Genomic DNA, 19,493 nt, shown 5'->3' on the forward strand with positions numbered 1-19,493 from the left:
ACCTTATCTCTACCAACAAATGAAACTCAACCCTTTACAAAGCAAAGCACAATTTCAATGATATTATTATATATCATAGAAACCAGCATACATGTAGACCCTACTACAAGATTTTAATGTGAACAGCAATCTTCTTATCCTAAGAAAAAATATAAAACATAAAGACTATCATGTTATGTTCCTTCATATCACGAAAATATCTGCATAAAAAGCCAAACATAAAACCTATCCACAAACATAATCCTAACCCTTATCCTAATCCTCACATCAAACTAAACCTCAAACCCTATCACAGCCCTAACCCTAAACTCCAAGTCCTTAAAAGAAATAGGTCGCAGCGATTCACAGGAGCAAATGTCGTGTCACCGTGTTGCATATGATGACCGGCGTCGAAAGCCAGCCCCTGAATTGAGCTGATTGGTGAATAAAGGACACAGAAAGTGTTAAACTATAACCTCCTGATATCCTTTGTGTGTTTTGCTTTTTTTTTTTCTCTCTCCTTTTTCTTTTATTGGTAAAGGACGGCCTCCTTTCTCTCACATGCCGAGTTTGGCGGCCAAACATGCTGAGAGGCAAATTGACAATTTAAATCCAAATTGTCACCCAAATTGAATCACAATGCATCTTTCCAAGGAGACATGACAGCAGAAGGGACAAGAAGAAAATTTGCAGACAAGCTGGAAAAAAAAAGAAAAAGAAAAAATAAGCATGAAAGCAGGCAAAGAGAAGCAAGTGGCATTGAGAGACACACCGTACATGGGCTCCAGGGAATAAATGCAAAACAGCTGGTCTAAGGAGGAGGTGGAGAGGAAAAAAAGTGACAGAAATATGTAAAAATAAGAGAAAAAAAGGATAGAATCACAGAAATATGAGAAAATAAAACGGAGAAGAGTATTTAAATTTCAACATCACTTTCATGTTTCATCTATTGGACACGACTTCCGCTGTTTTTTTTTTTCTTTTTCTAAATTAATGTGATATATGACAAAAGGGAAGAAATCTCAGCCAGTGGGAGAGTATGGACTCCATTCACATGACACATGACACAAGGCATTACATCACGCAAGTATCGAAGCAAAGCACCATTTTAAATATGGTCATTGAGTTCTGAGTGGCAACACTCATGCATGTACAAATATGTATTTGCACAATGTTTTCGTGAAGCAATTACATTGATCAGAAATTGCATATTATACGCGTAAAAGTTGAGATGACAACATCCTCTCGAGTCAAGTTTTCCCACGTACACAACTTTGACTGTAGCCTCATTTCAGCAGGGTGCTACATAACTTGCAAGCAGGTTGTCAAATTGCTGCACAACACTTGCCTGAACAAGAATTTACTTGCCCCCCAAAATAAAAAACAAGAGACCCGCGGGTCTAGCGCTCACCTGAGTATCGCAAGTTCACCTTTCACGCAGTCACTAATCTAAATTATTCACAGCTCTACCAAAATTTGACCAGGCATTCTGAAGTAGAAGATGAAAATGTACAATAAGGGCCCAGATTTTTAAAGATTCCTTAATTTGGGGAATTGGGGGCCCCCTGGGGCCCTCTGGGTGGGGCATGGTGCACATTTTGATAAATTGAGATCCTGACCCCCTAAGGATGCTACCTGCCAAGTTTGACGAAAATCTATCATGAGGTTTTCAGGAAGAAGATGACAATGTACGATTCAGGCCCCCATTTGGACCTTCCTAACCAACCCCCCCCCCCCCCACCCCTGCCCCCAAGAGGGGCACCCCTGGATCTCCTATGAACAAACTCGAAACTACAGTCATTAATGTACTCACTCATAGTATTATCTTAGCTGTATAACTTCTGATTCTAGAGAAAATTTTTAACGATTCCTTCATTTGGGGGGTTTGGGCCCCCCTGGGGGCCCCCTGGGTGGGACATGGTGCCCATTTTAACAAATTGAGATCCTAACCCCTTAGGGATGCTACCTGCCAAGTTTGGTGAAAATGGGTCATGGGGTTCTAAAAAAGAAGATAAAAATGTACAATTTAGGCCCCATTAGGACCCCTCCTCACCTCCCTCCCCTGGGTCCCAAGGGGGGCACCCCTGATTCTGCCATGAACAAACTTGAAACTGCAGTCATCAATGTACTAACTCATAGTATTAACTTAGCTCCATCACTTCTGGTTCTAGAGAAGAAGATTTTTAAAGATTCCTTAATTTTGGGGGATTTGGGCCCCCTGGGGGTCCCCTGGGGGCCCCCTGGGTGGGGCATGGTGCCCATTTTAACAAATTGAGTTCCTAACCCCCTAGGGATGCTACCTGCCAAGTTTGGTGAAAATGGGTCATGGGGTTCTCAAGAAGAAGATGAAAATGTACAATTTAGGCCCCATTAGAACCCCTCCCCACCCCCCTCCCCTGGGTCCCAAGGGGGGCATCCCTGATTCTGCCATGAACAAACTTGAAACTACAGTCATCAATGAACTAACTCATAGTATTAACTTAGCTCTATCACTTCTGGTTCTAGAGAAGAAGATTTTTAAAGATTCCTTAATTTTGGGGGGTTTGGGCCCCCCTGGGGGCCCCCTGGGTGGGTCATGGTGCCCATTTTAAGAAATTGAGTTCCTAACCCCCTAGGGATGCTACCTGCCAAGTTTGATGAAAATCGGTCTTGGGTTTTCAAGAAGAAGATGAAAATGTAAAAAGTTTACGCACGACGCACGACGGACGACGGACGACGGACGACGGACGACGGACGACGCACGACGGACGACGCACGACGCACGACGGACGCCGGACGAAGGGCGATCGCAATAGCTCACTTGAGCCTTTGGCTCAGGTGAGCTAAAAATATAATGATATAGTAAATCACTGATAAGTCAAGTGCTTAAAGGTAAAATCATTTGAAAAAAATAGTGCACACTGATTTGCACGATTAAACGCATTAAAGTAACAAACTTGGTTGGATCTAGTATTGGTGTTGCATTGCATTGGGACTTCTTCATGTAAAAGTTGGAAAGTTGCTAAAATAAAATTAAAGTGCATTGCATCACTTAACAAGTCTCTGTTTGGTTGACTTCACATGGGTTTGTATTAGGGGGGAAAGTGAAAAAAAAAAGGTGGCATAAAAACTTTCTGCTTGCCCATTTAGGGCAAGCATTTTCTCATTGTTCCAATATACCTGCCTGATTTTGGTTTTCACTTGTCCTGGGCAATCAGGCAAGTGCTTATATAGCACCTAGAATTCAGGACAAGGACTGATAAATCCGTCTACCGGCAATCTCTCTGAATCACAAAAAAAAGATCAGTGAAAATTTTGTGCTGGTCCTGTGGTGTCTATCAATAGAGTAACAAAGTGATGATGTCACAGTCTTTCGTTATAGCTTGGGTTGGAACCGGGTGCACACGTAAACACTCCGGTCAGGTGAGGGTATTTAGAACTGGTCTCTATGGTGATGAATGGCTATGACGTCACAGTTTGGTACTCTAGTGAAAATAAAGTAAAGAGATGACCAATTTTAGTGCAATGGCCTTGTCTTCCAAACTCAATTTACGTATCCATGTGACCTTGGATTTAACGCGCGAACAAAAATTTCCAAAGTGCAATTACTTCCAGTCTTGCACACATTCCGAAGGAGAAAATGCTCAGCTTTACAATGATGCACACATTGCACATGACAATGGGATGTTGCCAGCCAGGTAAAGACATGCGGTAGATAAGCAATACTTCAGGAATGTTTACTGTTGTTTTTATGTAATATCTTTCATAAACCTAACGAATAGATAACGGAATGACAAGGATTGACAGGCATCAGAAACACACGTCTGAAGAAAAATTACAAGAAAATACTTTCAATAGTCTCAATAGCGACTCTGGCTATACCCTCTCACCCATGTATGGTCCAGTGATCAACAAAGACAGACAACGGCAGCAAGACAACACCTCACTGCATAAGGCTTGAGAAAGTCCTCAGGCGTAGGACTAAAGCTTGCCCACTACAATTAAAGGTTAGTAGAAGCTTAAACACTTAGATTTAAATACTTTCAGTTCATCTTATGCCTAACAAATATTACATTGTACTATTAAACAGTAAAGCATTGTCCTTAAGGAAACACCAACAATCTTAAAATTCTTGAAAGTAACAAAAAAAAAGTACATAGAGAATATCTTTGAATATATATTGTATACGTAAACCTTAATTTTTTTTTCAGGACAACTAGGAAATTGACGCATGCGAGTTTTTGCTCATTTTAGGATGCAAGGTCATCCACTGTTATTCGTCAGAATTGGTAGCTATCTGATGCCAGTAAATTTCCACGACATTTTCACAAAAACAGGAAAAATAGAACCCAGAGCACAGAAAAGAAGAAAACGGGGAGGAAGAAAAAGGTAAACATGTAAACAAGAAAAAAAAAATACAGGAACAGAAGGAAAAGGGCATAAAAATTCTGTCTTGTCAAATGTAGTGTCGTCATCCAGAGGCTATATGAAATAATCAAATCAAATTTCCTATCCCTGCAAAACATTCACGCCATCTCATCCTTCAAACTCTTTTCGGCTGCTCCGCAACAATAGCCCGAAAACCTAATGATGACATATTTTTTCCAGCATCGAAAAAAGAGTTATGCTAGTAGCCAAGCAGTAAACACTCTGCGTTCAGGGGGGTGGGGGAGGAAAAAGAGAGAGAGAGAGAAAGAGAGAGTGAGGGGGGATAAAAGCATGTCACGATGAGAGCAAACCTAAAGAGTGGTTAATTTGCAAAGCTTGTCGGCCGAAAGGGAAATTACGCGTGTAAATCGCATCACATGTAAAATCGCTCCACGGGGAGTTGAGCACAACTGGGCCGGCTTTCCCCCCGTGGCCGAGCAGAAAATTCTTCCCGCGTCCTGCTGTAATGATGGGAGTGATCCACGGCACAGAAAAATGCGGTTCTTGCCACCATTTTTTTTTTCTCTATTTTTTTTTTTTGGGGGGGGGGAGGGGTGGGGGAAACAACGGTATCCATCAACCCTCACTAGAGCCTAAACAATTCGGTCACTGACCTGAACTGCTCAAGCTGAAGGTTAACCCCTTGAGGACGATTCCCGAGTATACTCGGGCAGGCGTCTATGGGAAATGCATGTTGTAGCAAAATCAAACCGTCCTCAACGGATTAAGAAGAAAGCCCACGTTAGATCGGGGGGGGGGGGGGGGGGGGGGTTGTTGCCACAAGAAATGCTACTTCACGAAAGAGAGAAAAGGATGATCACGCATTCAAGCTGGCTCGTCATAGACTACACATCAGATGGACTGAATGGTTGCAGTTTAACCCATGGAGGACGGTTTGATTTTGCTACAACACGCATTTCCCCTCAACGTGTTATAAAAACAAGGGGATTTGTTCACAAAAATTCCAGCTCATACAGTAAAACTTGCATCTTATTCCACCAATAAGGTACTTGATCACATATTGAACCACTCGCAAACTTGTCCTACACATTCAAATTTGCAAGAACAGTAGTCGTCAGTTACATGGAGACTACTGTGTTTTGTTTCGTTTCGTTTTTTAAAAGGAACTGTACAGTACTGGTTGAGGTGAGGATTCAGCTTGTAACGTTCTGCGAGATATTTAGAAACCACTCTATGAAATGTTAAAGAGAATACAATTTTAAGGGGACTCAAAAGTTTACTTGATGAAAATCGGTTTTGAAATGACTGACATATATCTAAAAACAAGGTAAAACAAAGAGATCCTAATTAAAGTCGTGGCCTGTCAATTTTATCAGGATTGCTTTTTTGGATATCTCAGCCATTTCAAGGTTAATTTTCATCAAATAATCGTTGAATCCTTCTTGAAATTACATGCTCTTTCACATTTCATAAGAGATTTCTCATTATCTCACCCAAAAAAAAATGTTATAAACCTGAATCCTCACCACAACCAGTACTGTACAATCCCTTTGAATTAGAAGACACGAAGTGACACATACCATGCTTTGTGCATTCCCGTTGACATGTCTAGGGCACTAATGGGGATTTTCACCTCTCCTATGAACACATCACCTGACAGGCCCGAGACAGAGTTCCATAGGGCAATTCTGTAGAGGCGAAGGAAACAACAAAAAACTTGTTAAGGAACAACTAATGCTCTTCTTGGGGAAAAACAGTCCATATTTGGTCCAGACTGTCATGAAACTATTGGATGTCCCAATACATGATGTCACACTTAAGGACCAGCCATAAATTAATCTCTAGAGTTTTTATCAAATTTGCTGAAGAATAAATCAAATCAGAACTCCAGCATAATTTGGTTATGAGGAAACCACGTTGCTCAAGTTGTCTTTTGCTGTTGCTGTTGTTGTTGTTGTTGTTGTTGCTGTTACTGTTGTTGTTGTTGTTATTATTTTTGTTGTTGTTGTTGTTGTTGTTGTTGTTGTCATTGTCATTTTTAAAAGAGAGGATTCAATTCATTTTCCAAAGTATGGTTTCATACAAGTTGTATTATGTCTCCTTTTATGATATTGTGACACAACTAAACCTGATTTGGGTTTTTTTTTAAATCACTTTTCCACAAATTCTACATAAAAACAGAACTTCCATGGTATGTTTGTTCCTGTGTGTGTGTGTGTGTGTGTGTGTGTTTGATATTCAATATTAAAGAGAATGACATGCAGTACAGGTACTTTTGCTCAAAAGGCTAGCTAATCAAATTCAAGTATTGCATCTTCATATTGGCAATTCTAAAACAGTTGTACAAATGACCACAAACATTTAAGATTTTATGAACATCATACTGTACTTCCAGCAAGATACACAGATGGTAAAGACTACCCAAGATTTTTTGGTGCCTGTTGCTCATTAACTCTTTATGTGCCATGGATGAAACCCCCTCTGTGCCACATTATTCTGAGACAACAAAGTAGTCATACTTTGAGAAAACATTCTGTTTTTCTAAGCTATGTAACTTCTAAACAGATTTCTATCAAGCTGGACATGTAGTGAGCAGAGTTGTAGAGAAAATGAGAAGCTTTGCTTTGATGAAAATTGTATGACAAATCGATGATTGCTTTTCTTTGAAATGACCAGGCAGGAGCTACATTACTATACAGGCATGACTTTTGCGCACAAAACAGTGACAGAAACTTAGAATTTACATGCAAATCTATTAGGGAACACCACTTGATAGTTAATCACCACATAAAATGCAAGCTATATGGGAGACGAATGGAAGCTCGAGAAAAGCTTTCATTGTACTGCGGCATTTGGCAATTAAATCGATTGGTTTGGGCGGGTTTGTGGGTTTGAGCAGAAGTTGACACGCCGTCGACTGAGTCAGACGTGCGAACGTGGCACATAAATAGTAAAAGACTTCTTGGCATAGCTACACTTGCCATCACAGTCATATCTTATTTTTGTAACAACATAATGTACAAAATATATGAAGGATTTAAGTGTTTTGCATGCATCATACATTTTATGTGTATTTTATATAACTGAATTGTGTTCTATGCATATGTTTGTAATTCATGGAATGGCTAAAAAAAAAGAAGCCATTTGGCCAAGCCCAGTAGCGTGACGAAATATAAAATGAACTGAAATGAAATGAAATGAATCATATATTCTCTGTGACTCCTTGAAAGATACATGTATGTGTGCGTTCAATACGGATATCTTTTCTTGTGTCTCATTTTCTTCTATCCCTTTGTTCTCCCTTTTTGTTGTGTATGACATTCATCAACCTTGACCTATTACAGCTGTCTAGAGACTTGGTAGCCAATACTAGCAACCCAGTGTCTGCATTTGTGCTCTTCCAAAAAAGGTCTAATGCCCATTGAGCCACAGTCAAGCTAGCACTAGATGTGCACGGAATGTTAAACATGGACATCACAAACCCAGGCAATTTTCTCTCGCCTTTTATGACAGTTTCAAGGCAAGCGAGTTCCATTAAAAGAAAGGAAAAAAAATAGAAACTTTGAAGAGAAGACTTGGCATCACCCGGCAAGTCGTAAATCTCAAAGAGGGTAGTTTTAGGCAGTCACAGCTAGATTAATCCGACATTCATTTCCTGCCCTTAGTGCAACTGTGTGCAGCTCTAATTCAGAGTTGCTCAGTTCTTTATTCTGTCTTGCATCTCCCCCTCCCCCCCCCCCCCCCCATCCCTAAATGCTTTTATTCTTTCCAGCAATTCCATACTGTAAAGCCTTAAATAATACCTGAGCATCTACATCAGCAAAGCTACTCTCAAAATGTAAAAGACAGTCTGGGGAAACTTCCAGATTATCACTTTTTTTTATTTCAAACAATTTGATTGTTCATAATCATCCAATGGGGAATACTACTACAAATAACATCGCATTTTTGCTGGAAAAAAAAAAAAAAAAAAACGCTGACAAGAAATGTTTGGTTTAAGATTTTCAACACCCTTTCCAGCACTAGCACTCATAATGAATCTCAGAAACCGATTTTCGTAGGTTACATATGCCCATAACCTGTTGGTACTTTACAATATTCTGCTGTGAATTGTATTTATTTTTGCTTCTTCTTTTAAAAAAAAAAATCAAGTCCAAGCTATGTTCAAGGTCTGCGAAAGTACAAACACAGGAGAATGTTTGAGTGCAATATAAATGAAGTGTAGACTACCTCCGGTTGATTACTTTACCCCTGGTTGCAAATGAGTACAATTTGATATTCGACGAGTGTGTGCACGCGTAGGTGTGTGACAATGTGAATGTACTTGCTGGGTCACCTTTCAATGTGTAGAGAGAGACGGAGAGATATGTGAAGCGGAAGGAGAGAGAGAGAGACAGACAAAGAAAGGGGAAGGGGAAGAATGGCGTAACTCCCTCGGGATATCATCAACTCAATGCTCAAAAACACTTGAATGCAATGTCAAGTTGGGAAGGGGCGTTTGTTTCAGGTCTAGCCTCGCTTCCAGCCAACTTCTTTGTTACCTCAAACTGACTTTGATGAGACGATGCATCATTGCAGGGTACTATATAACTTTATTTTACCACTTGCCCGGTCGGGCAAGCAGATTTTCAAATATGCTGCAAAATACCTGCCTGAACATGAATTTTACTCGCCCAAAAGAAAGTCCAAAATATAAGGAAATACTGTAGAAAATCATGTGTTAGTAAAGAGCTTAATGAAACACTGATCATTTAAATAAACAGCACACACTGAGTAACAAACTTGGTCCGATCAAGTGTCGTCATTGCATTGTGGGCTCTTCAGTTTAAAGTGGTGGAAAGTTGCTGAAATAAAGTGTTACATCACTAAACAGCCATTACCTTTGGGCTTCTGTAGGGTTGACTTTGTGAGTTTGTTAGGGGAATAGGTAAAAAGGTGGCTTCAAAAATTTTTGCAGTTATCACTGTTCAAAAATACTTGTACGAATTTGACTTTCACTTGCCCCGGACAATCCGGCAAGTGTTTATGAAGCACCCTGCATAGTCCATTTCCTTTTTTGGTACATGTACAATGTATGCTACAAAAATCTGCAGATGATAATCAATCATTTAAATTTTACTCTTGTGTCTATCGATATACCAACAATGCACATCAGTGAGGGTATCAGTAGGAATTACCCACACAAGAAACCTTTGGAACAGTCTAACACACCAAACGCAACAGCTGAGAGCGTTTGAACTGTTTCGATGGTACCAAGTATCCGAGGGCAATTATACTAATGCCTGCACAAAATGATGTGTATTATTTGCTTTATTAGACGAAACAGATCCTTGTTGTTTGATTAATCACCCTCGTCGCGAGCAAATAAAACGATGAAATTTCGCATGGACGTCAGCGCGATATGAAAGTGCCAATGACCGGTCGTTATACTTTGCTAATGACCAGTCATAAGCAAAACTATGTGTTGGAAAAATAAATGCATGGTCATATGCGTATGCTCTCAACCTATCATTTGATTAGTATCTGTTCCATGATAAATGATTACCTGTTATGTTTATATCTTATATTTTATAACTATCTATATTCCCCATTAGGCCATCAACCACAGCAACAGTTGATCTTCGTAAGGAAGAACTTAAGCTCTGTATGCATGTCTCTGTATGTGTGTGTGTGTGGGGGGGGGGGAGGTGTATGTATGCATGTCTTATACATACCTGCATGCATGGGTTTTGGTGTGTGGGACATGCTTAGGGTTGGGGTATATAAAAATGTGTACAATTCTTTGCATGGTTCTTTGAAGTAAACCCTTTTGACTCACTTGAGCTCTGTCTTGCAGATGTCTTCCTCTGGAGGGCTGAAATGATTCTTCTCCACATATGAGTTATTCTTTTGTAACTGAAGAGAGAGAAATGAATCAGAAGAAACTTGGTAAATTAGTACTCTCTAACAGATTCCTGAATTCTATGATAGTGTTTCACACCTCTGCAGATACAATTGTAGATACACACATACACACACATACAGACACACACACACACACACACACACACACACACACACACACACACACACACAAAACACACAGTCAAACCAGAAATACTCGCGGCATGAAACTTCTGCGAATCGCCCACTGGCATTCAATGCATAGACAAACACTATCGTGTGCATCTTACTTCCGCAAATTTTGGCTCCTCTCAAAATTTGTGAAAGTTTTGTCCACGCAAAAAAAAAAAAAAAATCTGGTTTTATAGTATTTATGTGGTTTTACAGATATCCAAAAACGAAATGGATGTATCTGATAAAAGTTGGGGCCAAACTTTTATCAAGACCACTTTATTTTTGGATATCTCAGCCATTTCAAAACAGATTTTTATAAAATAAACTTTTACTTCCTTTTAAATTGTATGCTTTTTCATATTTCATAAGCAGTTTTTCATTATCACACACACACAAATTGGAGTCCCATCTCAACCAAAACTTTAAAAATTCCTTTAAATGGGCACAAACAGATGGGAAATCCTGTAGACTAAAGTAAAACACTTTTTCTGTCCCTGCACTGAAATACTGGCACATCTCTCTTATACTGAGCATGGGGGTATTCATCAGTTCATTAAAACATCGACAGTGCCACATCTTGCAGGAGGCGGTTGGTATGGTTACCAATCATGACGAACGGACTCAACTTGGCACTGCTGGCAGTGCAAGGCATCCTAAACAACTTCAGAAACTCCTTTGATTAATGACATATTGATTTCTTTCAGGTAGAAAATTGTTTTCTGGTGTAAAAAAAGTTGTCATATTAACAACAAATTGATACTAATTGTGATCATTTAGATCTAATCACTCCTTATTACCACAACACCATGCATGTAATCCCCTAGTTAACTCAGGCACATCACACAATACTGGGCTAATATCTAGCCGTGAAAGATAGACAATAAAAACATAATGCGGATGATAGCAGGAAGAAACGATATATCAGTGATCAACCTATTGATTGGGCAGGCAAAAGACACAAATTAAAAAAATAAAATGGAGCTTAATAGTTCCAACAAAAACCAATCAATGGCTTGTGAGAAAAGCCAATACGGTGGTCTTTGTTTAATAATGGAATAAAATTAATGTGTTTGCAGTCTATTTTTTTTTTCAATTCTAAGCACTCATGAATATGCAGTAAGTCACTGATGATCTGTAGTCATTGCCCCATTACATGTTATCTTAAAGCCAAAACATAGTTCTTGTATGCCTACGAAACTGTCGACTTTTGCTCTACAATGTACACGAATGCACGAGAAATGTAAACACAATCTTATTTGTGTAACAATAATGTGAAACATTAGCCAAGAATGTTCCCTGGAACTCCACAATCTATGAAGTTACCCGATCACGGTTGATACATTATTTTTCATAATCAATTATCAATAATTGACAAATCGGGTCACAGCGCTCTTCCACATCATAGTGAATCACATGCAGCTTGTTGGAAAATACAATTTAATACAAGGGCAGGATCAATCATCATATAATCACCTACAGTCCCACAATGCTGAGCAAGGAAGACTATTCTTACATAACAGTCTTCACCTGTGATCAAGATTAATCTACACCTTTGATCTCAAAATACTCCGTAACAACTCATCGTCCCGTTAAAATTGCATCAGCCAGGGAGAATTTCTTGGTAAACCCTTTTCATGTATTGCAAGCCAATTAATTTCAAATGGTGGAAGATGAATTTTGAGCATTTTCAAGAACTATGTTTTAGCTTCAAGCACCTACAAAATGAGGACCATTATGAGAACAAACTGGAACAATGATGACAATGACATCGCCACCAATCATCCTGATATATATTTAAAAGAAACAGAATTACCAACAACAACATTCATACACATGATTACTCTTAAAAGTGATACCAACTATGACAATTATGACACGCTATCTTCTCCAATTATCATGTTGACAACGGAGATATACAGAAGAGTTTGTCTAGTTTTATCACTCTGATAATTGTCTTATTGTGTGTGTGTGTGTGTGTGTGTGTCTATCAGTCTGTCTGTTTGTTCTTCTCTATCAGTGCACATTTGTATGTGTGTGTGTGTCTGTGTCTGTGTGTCTGTGTGTGTGTGCATGAGAGTGTGAGTGAATAAGAAATACTGTGGTACAATGAAAACATCAAAGAGGTTTACTCTAGGCGCGGTCACACTGGCAAAAGATCGAGAAGTTTAACATCGCGAAGTCTTCGCGATCTTTTGTCGGGCGATCACACTGGCAGCCAAACTTGGATCAAGACGTTTGAGTCATTGGTAACGCGTATGCAAGAAAGAAGAAGGAGCGCACCATCGGATGGCTAGTGATTATGACGTAACAATGTACATCTGTACATGACAATGGCCTCATGCTTCGGAGACACCGCCAGCAAACAGATCGAGAAGTTTGACGGGGTGAGGGAAATATCCCTAGCTGGAGTAGGAAGTTTCGAGAGAAGTTTTGCAAGAAGTTTTGCGGGAAGTTTGCGGTCACACTGGAAAAACTTCGAGATCTTAAAGATCACGAACTTAATCTTCTCGATCTTTTGCCAGTCTGACCGCGCCTTCTGGATGTTGTTATTTGTGGTCAGTATATTGTTGTTGCATTAACCACTCTTGGCACACGATGGCGCCTGGCAAGTCGGGCAAGACTCTTTAATTACAAGATGAATATGAGCAGAAGAGGGAGAGGAACGTGACAATTATGATGACATGATGATGATGAAAAGAAAACAGATGAAAAAAAAAAAGGATTAAACTAAAAGAAAGAAAAAAATGGCGAAAAAACAGGAAGTGAATTGTGGAGGGAAGGGGAGGATAGGAGGATATCGATGTGCTGGGGCGAGGGGAGGAAGATGTTTGGACTTTGGGGGTTGGGGGAGGGGAGGAATGGCAGATATCTGTCTGGCAACATTCGGATTGAAAGAGGGAAGGGGGATGTGAATATGGAGGGTTTTTTCGCTGTAGAATAGTAAAAGTAGACATTGTAAGGAAAAGTAGTTTGGGAGAATTGTTTGGATGATGGGCTGCTAGTCCTACATATAATATTCTTCCATTTTTTTTGTGTTGGTAATTTTGTTGCACAATTTTCATTTCATTAATGAAACTAGAAATGTCGCTAAGGCGACTGATGCCTCCGCCATAATGCATGATTCTCCCAATAGGTGTATAGTACGATGTCTTCACAATGTGTGATGACAGTTTCACATAACTGGCAAAATATCGAAATAACAGGTTTGTCAAAAATATCTTGAATGTTCACTTTCCACGAACTGGGTTTGCTATAATTGTCTATTAAAGAGTGCAGGTACACATATTTGGGGAATTGAAAATTTTTACTTGACTTCTGACCGACCTTATCATAAGTTTATGCATTGAGTATAATTTTCAAGGTATGAAGAAAGAGTGTAATTACAGTACAAAATATATATATTTTTTATTCAAACCTGACCTTTGACCCTTAACCTTTGACCTTTGACCTTCTGGCTGGAAATTTCCAAGAGAATCTCCATCAAGTAATACATGTACATATATTAAATTTTAAAACTAATAATGCAATCATTGCATATACTAGTATATGAGGGAAATAGTAACATTTTGAGGAGTTGACCTTGACCTTTGAACCCCCTGACTATTGACCCATGACCCTTAAATTCCCTAGATAATCCCTGCCAGTCAGTACATGCATGTACCAAGTTCCATGAAGATATACATTGAACCATTTGCGAGAAAAGTGATATTGCAACATTTTCACCTAACCTTTGACCTTTTGACCTTTGACCTTATGACATGAAACTCCCTCTGGAGAATCCTTACGCAGTAGTACATGTCTACACTAAGTTTCAAGAAAATAACTGCGGGCATTGCATAGATATGGGGGAAATAGCAACATTTTTAGCATTTGACCTTGACCTTTTGACCTTTGACCTCTTGTCAATGTCAATAGAATCTACTCAACTAATTGTCCCATCATACATCATCCTTGGACCAAGTTTGGTGAAAGCTGCTTCATCCAGTTTTGAGTTATCACATAAACAGATAAATTTTAGGATTTGACCTTGATCTTTGACCTTTGACCTCTGTCCGATTTCACTGAAAAACTAATCAAGTAATTGTCCCATCAAATATCATCCTCCAACAGAGTTTGGTGAAATTTGCTCTATACAGTCTTGAGTTATCGCGTAAACGGATACAATTTCATGACTTGACCTTGACCTTTGACCTTTGACCTTTGACCTTTAGCCGATTTCACCCAAAATCTTATCAAATCGTTGCCCCATCATACTTCATACTTGGACCAAGTTTGGTAAAATTCCAGTAAATATTACTCAAGTTATCGCGTAAACGAAAGCGGACGGACGTACGTACGGACGGACGGACAACCCGAAAACATAATGCCTCCGGCACCACTTCGTGGCGGAGGCATAAAAATAAAATGTGTGTTTTCAGTAATTACCTCACTAATTTGTTTATTTCAATGTGTGTAAATAGTACATAATAAAGAACTTTTTTCTATTTTTGCGATGTAGAGTTATACCAAATTGCTTGTTGTTTTTTATGTATTGTTTGAATGGAAGTGAATTAATAGTATTTGAAAAAAAAAAAGACTAACTGATTGGTAATGGTGAACAAACCGTATCAGGGCAATTACCCCCGGAGGACAATTACTCCCTGGCTAAATACTGGTTAGAGATAAGGTTAGAGTAAAGATTAGGTATAGGGTTAGATTTGGGGTTAGGGTTAGGATTAGATTCAGGATTAGGATTAGGGTTATGGTCAGGGGAAGAATCTGGGGTAACTGTCCAGGGGGCAATTGCCCTAGACCCAAACAAACATCAAATTATCAAACACTTCATGGCAATGGTAATATCCAGGAAGATAACCCCACCATCTTTTCAAAGGCACTGTTCAGCAGTTTCTCTACCAACTTGAATAGGGGGAAGGGCCCTAAGAGAGCGGTGAATGACACGCCTGAATAACGGTGAACAATCCTTTGGATGCTAGAACCATTTTCATATTGTTCCAATAAAACAGCCAATATTTTTTTTTTCATCCACAATATTCCACATCCACAATATTCCGAGGCCATCAGCAAGCATGCCTCGACATGACGGATTGCCTTGGAAAGTGGAAGAAAACGGAGAGGAAATAGCAGCTTTCAGCCGCCGTCAAGAGTTCCCTCTTGCCTTCTCCATCAAGATGAAATCGAGCTCCCCTCTCCGCCATCACACTTTAAGTGATTTGTTCAATCAGTGCTTAATACCGGGAAAACTATTCTTCACGCGCACCATCTTCATTTCACTGCTCCCTTTGCTTCAATCTTGCTCTCCCCTCCCTCTCTCCTCTTCTTCCCATTCCTTTTCACTCTCTTCTTCTGCTTTTTCCTTCCTTTTCTCCCTTTCTCTCTCTTTCTGTCTCTTTCCCTCCCTTCCTCTCATCTATCAAACCATTGAGAAACTAAATACCGTGTCCCTTGTTTCTCTAAAGACGCACAGATTTCACACAAATGCACACTCGTATACAATCCAGGCCTTGGGGGGAAGAGAAACGAAACCCACTCCCCGGTAGAGGGATCAGTGTTTGTGCACGGCTTTTGAATAAAACTATTCCATGATGAATCTACAGACCAAAGATACTATTGGAAACTGCAATATTTTCCCCATTCAGTTGCATCACAGTTGCATCCTCAATCTTCATACATCGGCATCAATGCAGAGATGCACAAGGCTTTCTTCCTACTTCAAAGTGGTGGTGGTGGTGGGGGGGGGGGGGTTGGTACCAACCCTCCTCGTGAATTATTTCCTTAGACCCACAAGACCAAAAAGACAAATCACAGCAAAGAAATTTACTGGCTTTGGGACAACTAACCTAGCAAAAAGGCAAGTCAAAAGTCATAGTAGGTGTTATGTTGTTCAAAACTTAAATACAGATCAGTGTAAGAATTCTTTCTCCAACAAGACAACGGTGGACTGGAACCATCTTTAGACACCATAGCAACCTCTGAAACAGTGGCAAGATTCAAGGCTGCTGATGAAGACCCATTTCCTAAATACCCTGTCTCTTTCTGGTGCATTATACCACAATGGTCCTGCACTGTATACATCCAGATTCAGATCCAGATCCAAATCCAGGTTTACAATCATCACCTCTTGTACCAAATGAACAAATCAAATGCCTTTAAGTCCGATTGGGCAGGAGCCACTATCAACCAAACCTGCAAACACACATAGGGACATCCCAGCATGACGTTCCATGTATGTCAACAATTCCACCAGGTACATATTTCTTTCCTGTCAATATTTGACCAAACGCGATGCAGTTTACCTGTGACTCTGCAGAGTGCTTCCTAGAAACATTCCATTATACCTCTTTATGTCTGGATTAAAGAGAACATGAACATTTCCCCAATTTGGGATTCATTTGTGCCCTTTCAGATGCATGTAACGCACGAATATTTTCCTGATTGCTCTACAGAATATCCTCAAAATGTTGGCAGCCCTGGCATATACACAAAACACACTCCTCCCTCTCTAAACAACAACAAACAAAAAGAAGAAAACATGAACAAAGACAAAAACAAAACAAAGGCAAAAACAAAATCATACACAATACACTAAATAAAGGTGACCTAAAAAACAGCTATATGTGTGTGTGCAAATCAAAACAAGCCACTTCTTGTACATTTCACTTGAAAAAAAAAAAAGAAATCAATTACCTAATATTCATCTTTGCTTTGCACCAGACAATATTATGCTTCTATGCTCCCAAGTTGTGTAAATCTTTGCTAGCCTTGTGTTCTGTTCTGTTTGTTATTGTCAGTTTTGGTGTGTACATGTTGTTGGAGGAGGGGGGGGGGGGTACAAGAAGCACTCACATTTCAGTCTCTTTACGAACTGAATTTGAGTAGTCATGATCTAATGTCTTCTCACAACATAACGCAGAAGAAAGGCTAAATGATGACTCACCGAGAAGAAACACTTGTTAAATAATGTGCACACACACAAACATCGCACCATACCTGCAAACATCACACACACACACACACACACAGATGCACAAACACACACACCAACAGACGATATTATCATGATTCATCAATCAAAGGAGTAGGCCCCTTTTTCCTAGAATATAATCATCAATGAATATATCAGCCTGTGCTCTGTTTTTAACTCTCAGTAGGGGGAAAAAAAAGCCAGAAAATCAATCCATCATACCAGTAGTAGCATACAGACCCCTGAAGAATCAAGGCATACTATTAAACAAACATAGGAGGAAGAAATGTTATGTTTTTCATTTTATAGGAATAAAGAGTAAGGAACAATTTTTCTCTGAAAATGAACACTAGCAATAGTGTCATATTTTAATGAAAACATAGAGATTGCAAAATGAGACAATTAATCAAGCACGGAAGTATTGGTATAAAAAAAGGTTCAATACCTCCCTTTTGCTCAACACCTGCATGGTATAACAGGTGAGGGCTATTGCATGTGCCTTAACCCATTGAGGACTGGCTGATTTTGCTGTAACACACATTTCCCATAGACACCTGCCCAAGTATACTGGGACTAGTCTTTGATGGGTTAAACATCATGCTGCGGTGGGAAACATTACCGCGATAATTTCCTCTTTGACACTCTTTACATATCCCATGGCTTACATGAGACATCTAATGCTATTCAGTTTTGTTTTGTGTGTTTTTTTTTTTTATTGGGCATTTTTCTAGGGGAGAAAATGAAGAGCAAATTTTGTAAGTTCATGTTGAAGACATTATACAGATAGTGCATGCTCTATGATGCACTATACTGGATTAGAGAACGACAAATACTAAATTATCCCGAGTGCTGTTTTGTTTCACCGAGGCCGCAGGCTGAGGTGAATAGAACTGCACGAGGGATAATTTAGTAATTGGAGTTCTATAGTCCAGTATTGGTGCATCAACAGAACATGCACTAATTGTTATAGTAAACAGGTCCCTCAATCTACATGTATTTCCGTAGGTCTAGGCCCTAATTTAGATCTAACAAGACTCACCGTACCGCTGGCACTGCACTTGTTGCACACAGAGTTAACCGGAACCTATACCATAGTTTACGTACACAGCAAGCGTGCGACGCTAGTACAGCCGTGTATTCATATTGCACATCACAGAGGAGACTCGCTTATAAACTCTTACATTTTGCGTCCAGAGCTCTACGCGCGCATATACGTTGAAATGCTTGGCCTTGTCTTACTACGTCCCTCGGCCCTCCCTAGGCCTTGCGCGAATCTCTTCATACATAAAGCGTAGGCACACACTGTAAGCGTTATAGTGGCACGGTCATGCCACTATAGCAAATTTTTGCACAATCACGTGATACTATCCAACCAATCACAACGCAAATTTCACTCTACCTATTTACTATAACACACTGAAGGTAATTAAGGCCTCAACATTAGCAGTGGCCTGGGGCCACTAACAATTGATGTCGGGCCACCATAGTCTTCAAAAAGGTTATCTTTTGGTTGCAAGATTGGGCAACTAAGATTAAAAATGGATTGCTTTGTTTCCTTTCATTTTGGGCAGATACATTTCTTTTTTTGGGCCACCAAATTTCAAGTTTAGAGATTTAAGAGGGTCATCAGATTAAAAAAAGTTAGTGTCGAGCTCTGCAATCACTGGCAATGTGAAGTGCCATTCATAAGAATTGTGGATACAAATCCCTTCACTCCGGCTTTCTCTGTTTTCACATTCTCAACAAGTGTCACCTACATACAGTATCTTGCATCAAATGCTTCCCACACAGCACCCTTCACTTTGATTCAGAATCTCCAGAACAGTTTCTATCTTGTGAACTTTGTCCTTACCCAATGCCAAAAATTATCTTTCATTCTCATTTACATTCTCCTCCTCCCCTTCTTTTGAATCTTCTTCTTTGTTTTCTAATTCTTTTATTCCCCTCCATCTTTTTTTTCTACTCCTTCTTTTGGCTTTTCTATTCTTGATCCTCTTCTTCGCATCATCTTTCACCTTCATTTTCTTCTTCTCCTCCTCCATATTTGAATTTTTCTTTTCTCTCCATCTTTTCTCCATCTTCCTCCTTTTCTTCTTGTATTTGTTCTTCTTCCTCTTTTGTCTTCTTC

The 19,493-nt window shown here is 39.6% G+C and overlaps 1 protein-coding gene across 1 annotated transcript in view; it reads right to left on the bottom strand.

Annotated features, from left to right (window-relative positions):
• Positions 1 to 19,493, bottom strand: part of LOC139716377 (ras GTPase-activating protein 3-like) — a 158,149-nt gene that overhangs the window by 53,430 nt on the left and 85,226 nt on the right. Inside the window, exons 7-8 of the mRNA XM_071627923.1 lie at positions 10,166 to 10,242; positions 5,928 to 6,035 (exon numbers count right to left, since the gene is read on the bottom strand). Of these exons, the coding sequence (XP_071484024.1) occupies positions 5,928 to 6,035; positions 10,166 to 10,242 (185 nt within the window). The remainder of the gene's footprint in view (positions 1 to 5,927; positions 6,036 to 10,165; positions 10,243 to 19,493) is intronic.

This window comes from Diadema antillarum, unplaced genomic scaffold, assembly GCF_040938485.1.
Source record: "Diadema antillarum isolate AM-2024a unplaced genomic scaffold, OU_Dant_1.0 scf00000064, whole genome shotgun sequence".
Lineage (NCBI taxonomy): Eukaryota > Metazoa > Echinodermata > Echinoidea > Diadematoida > Diadematidae > Diadema > Diadema antillarum.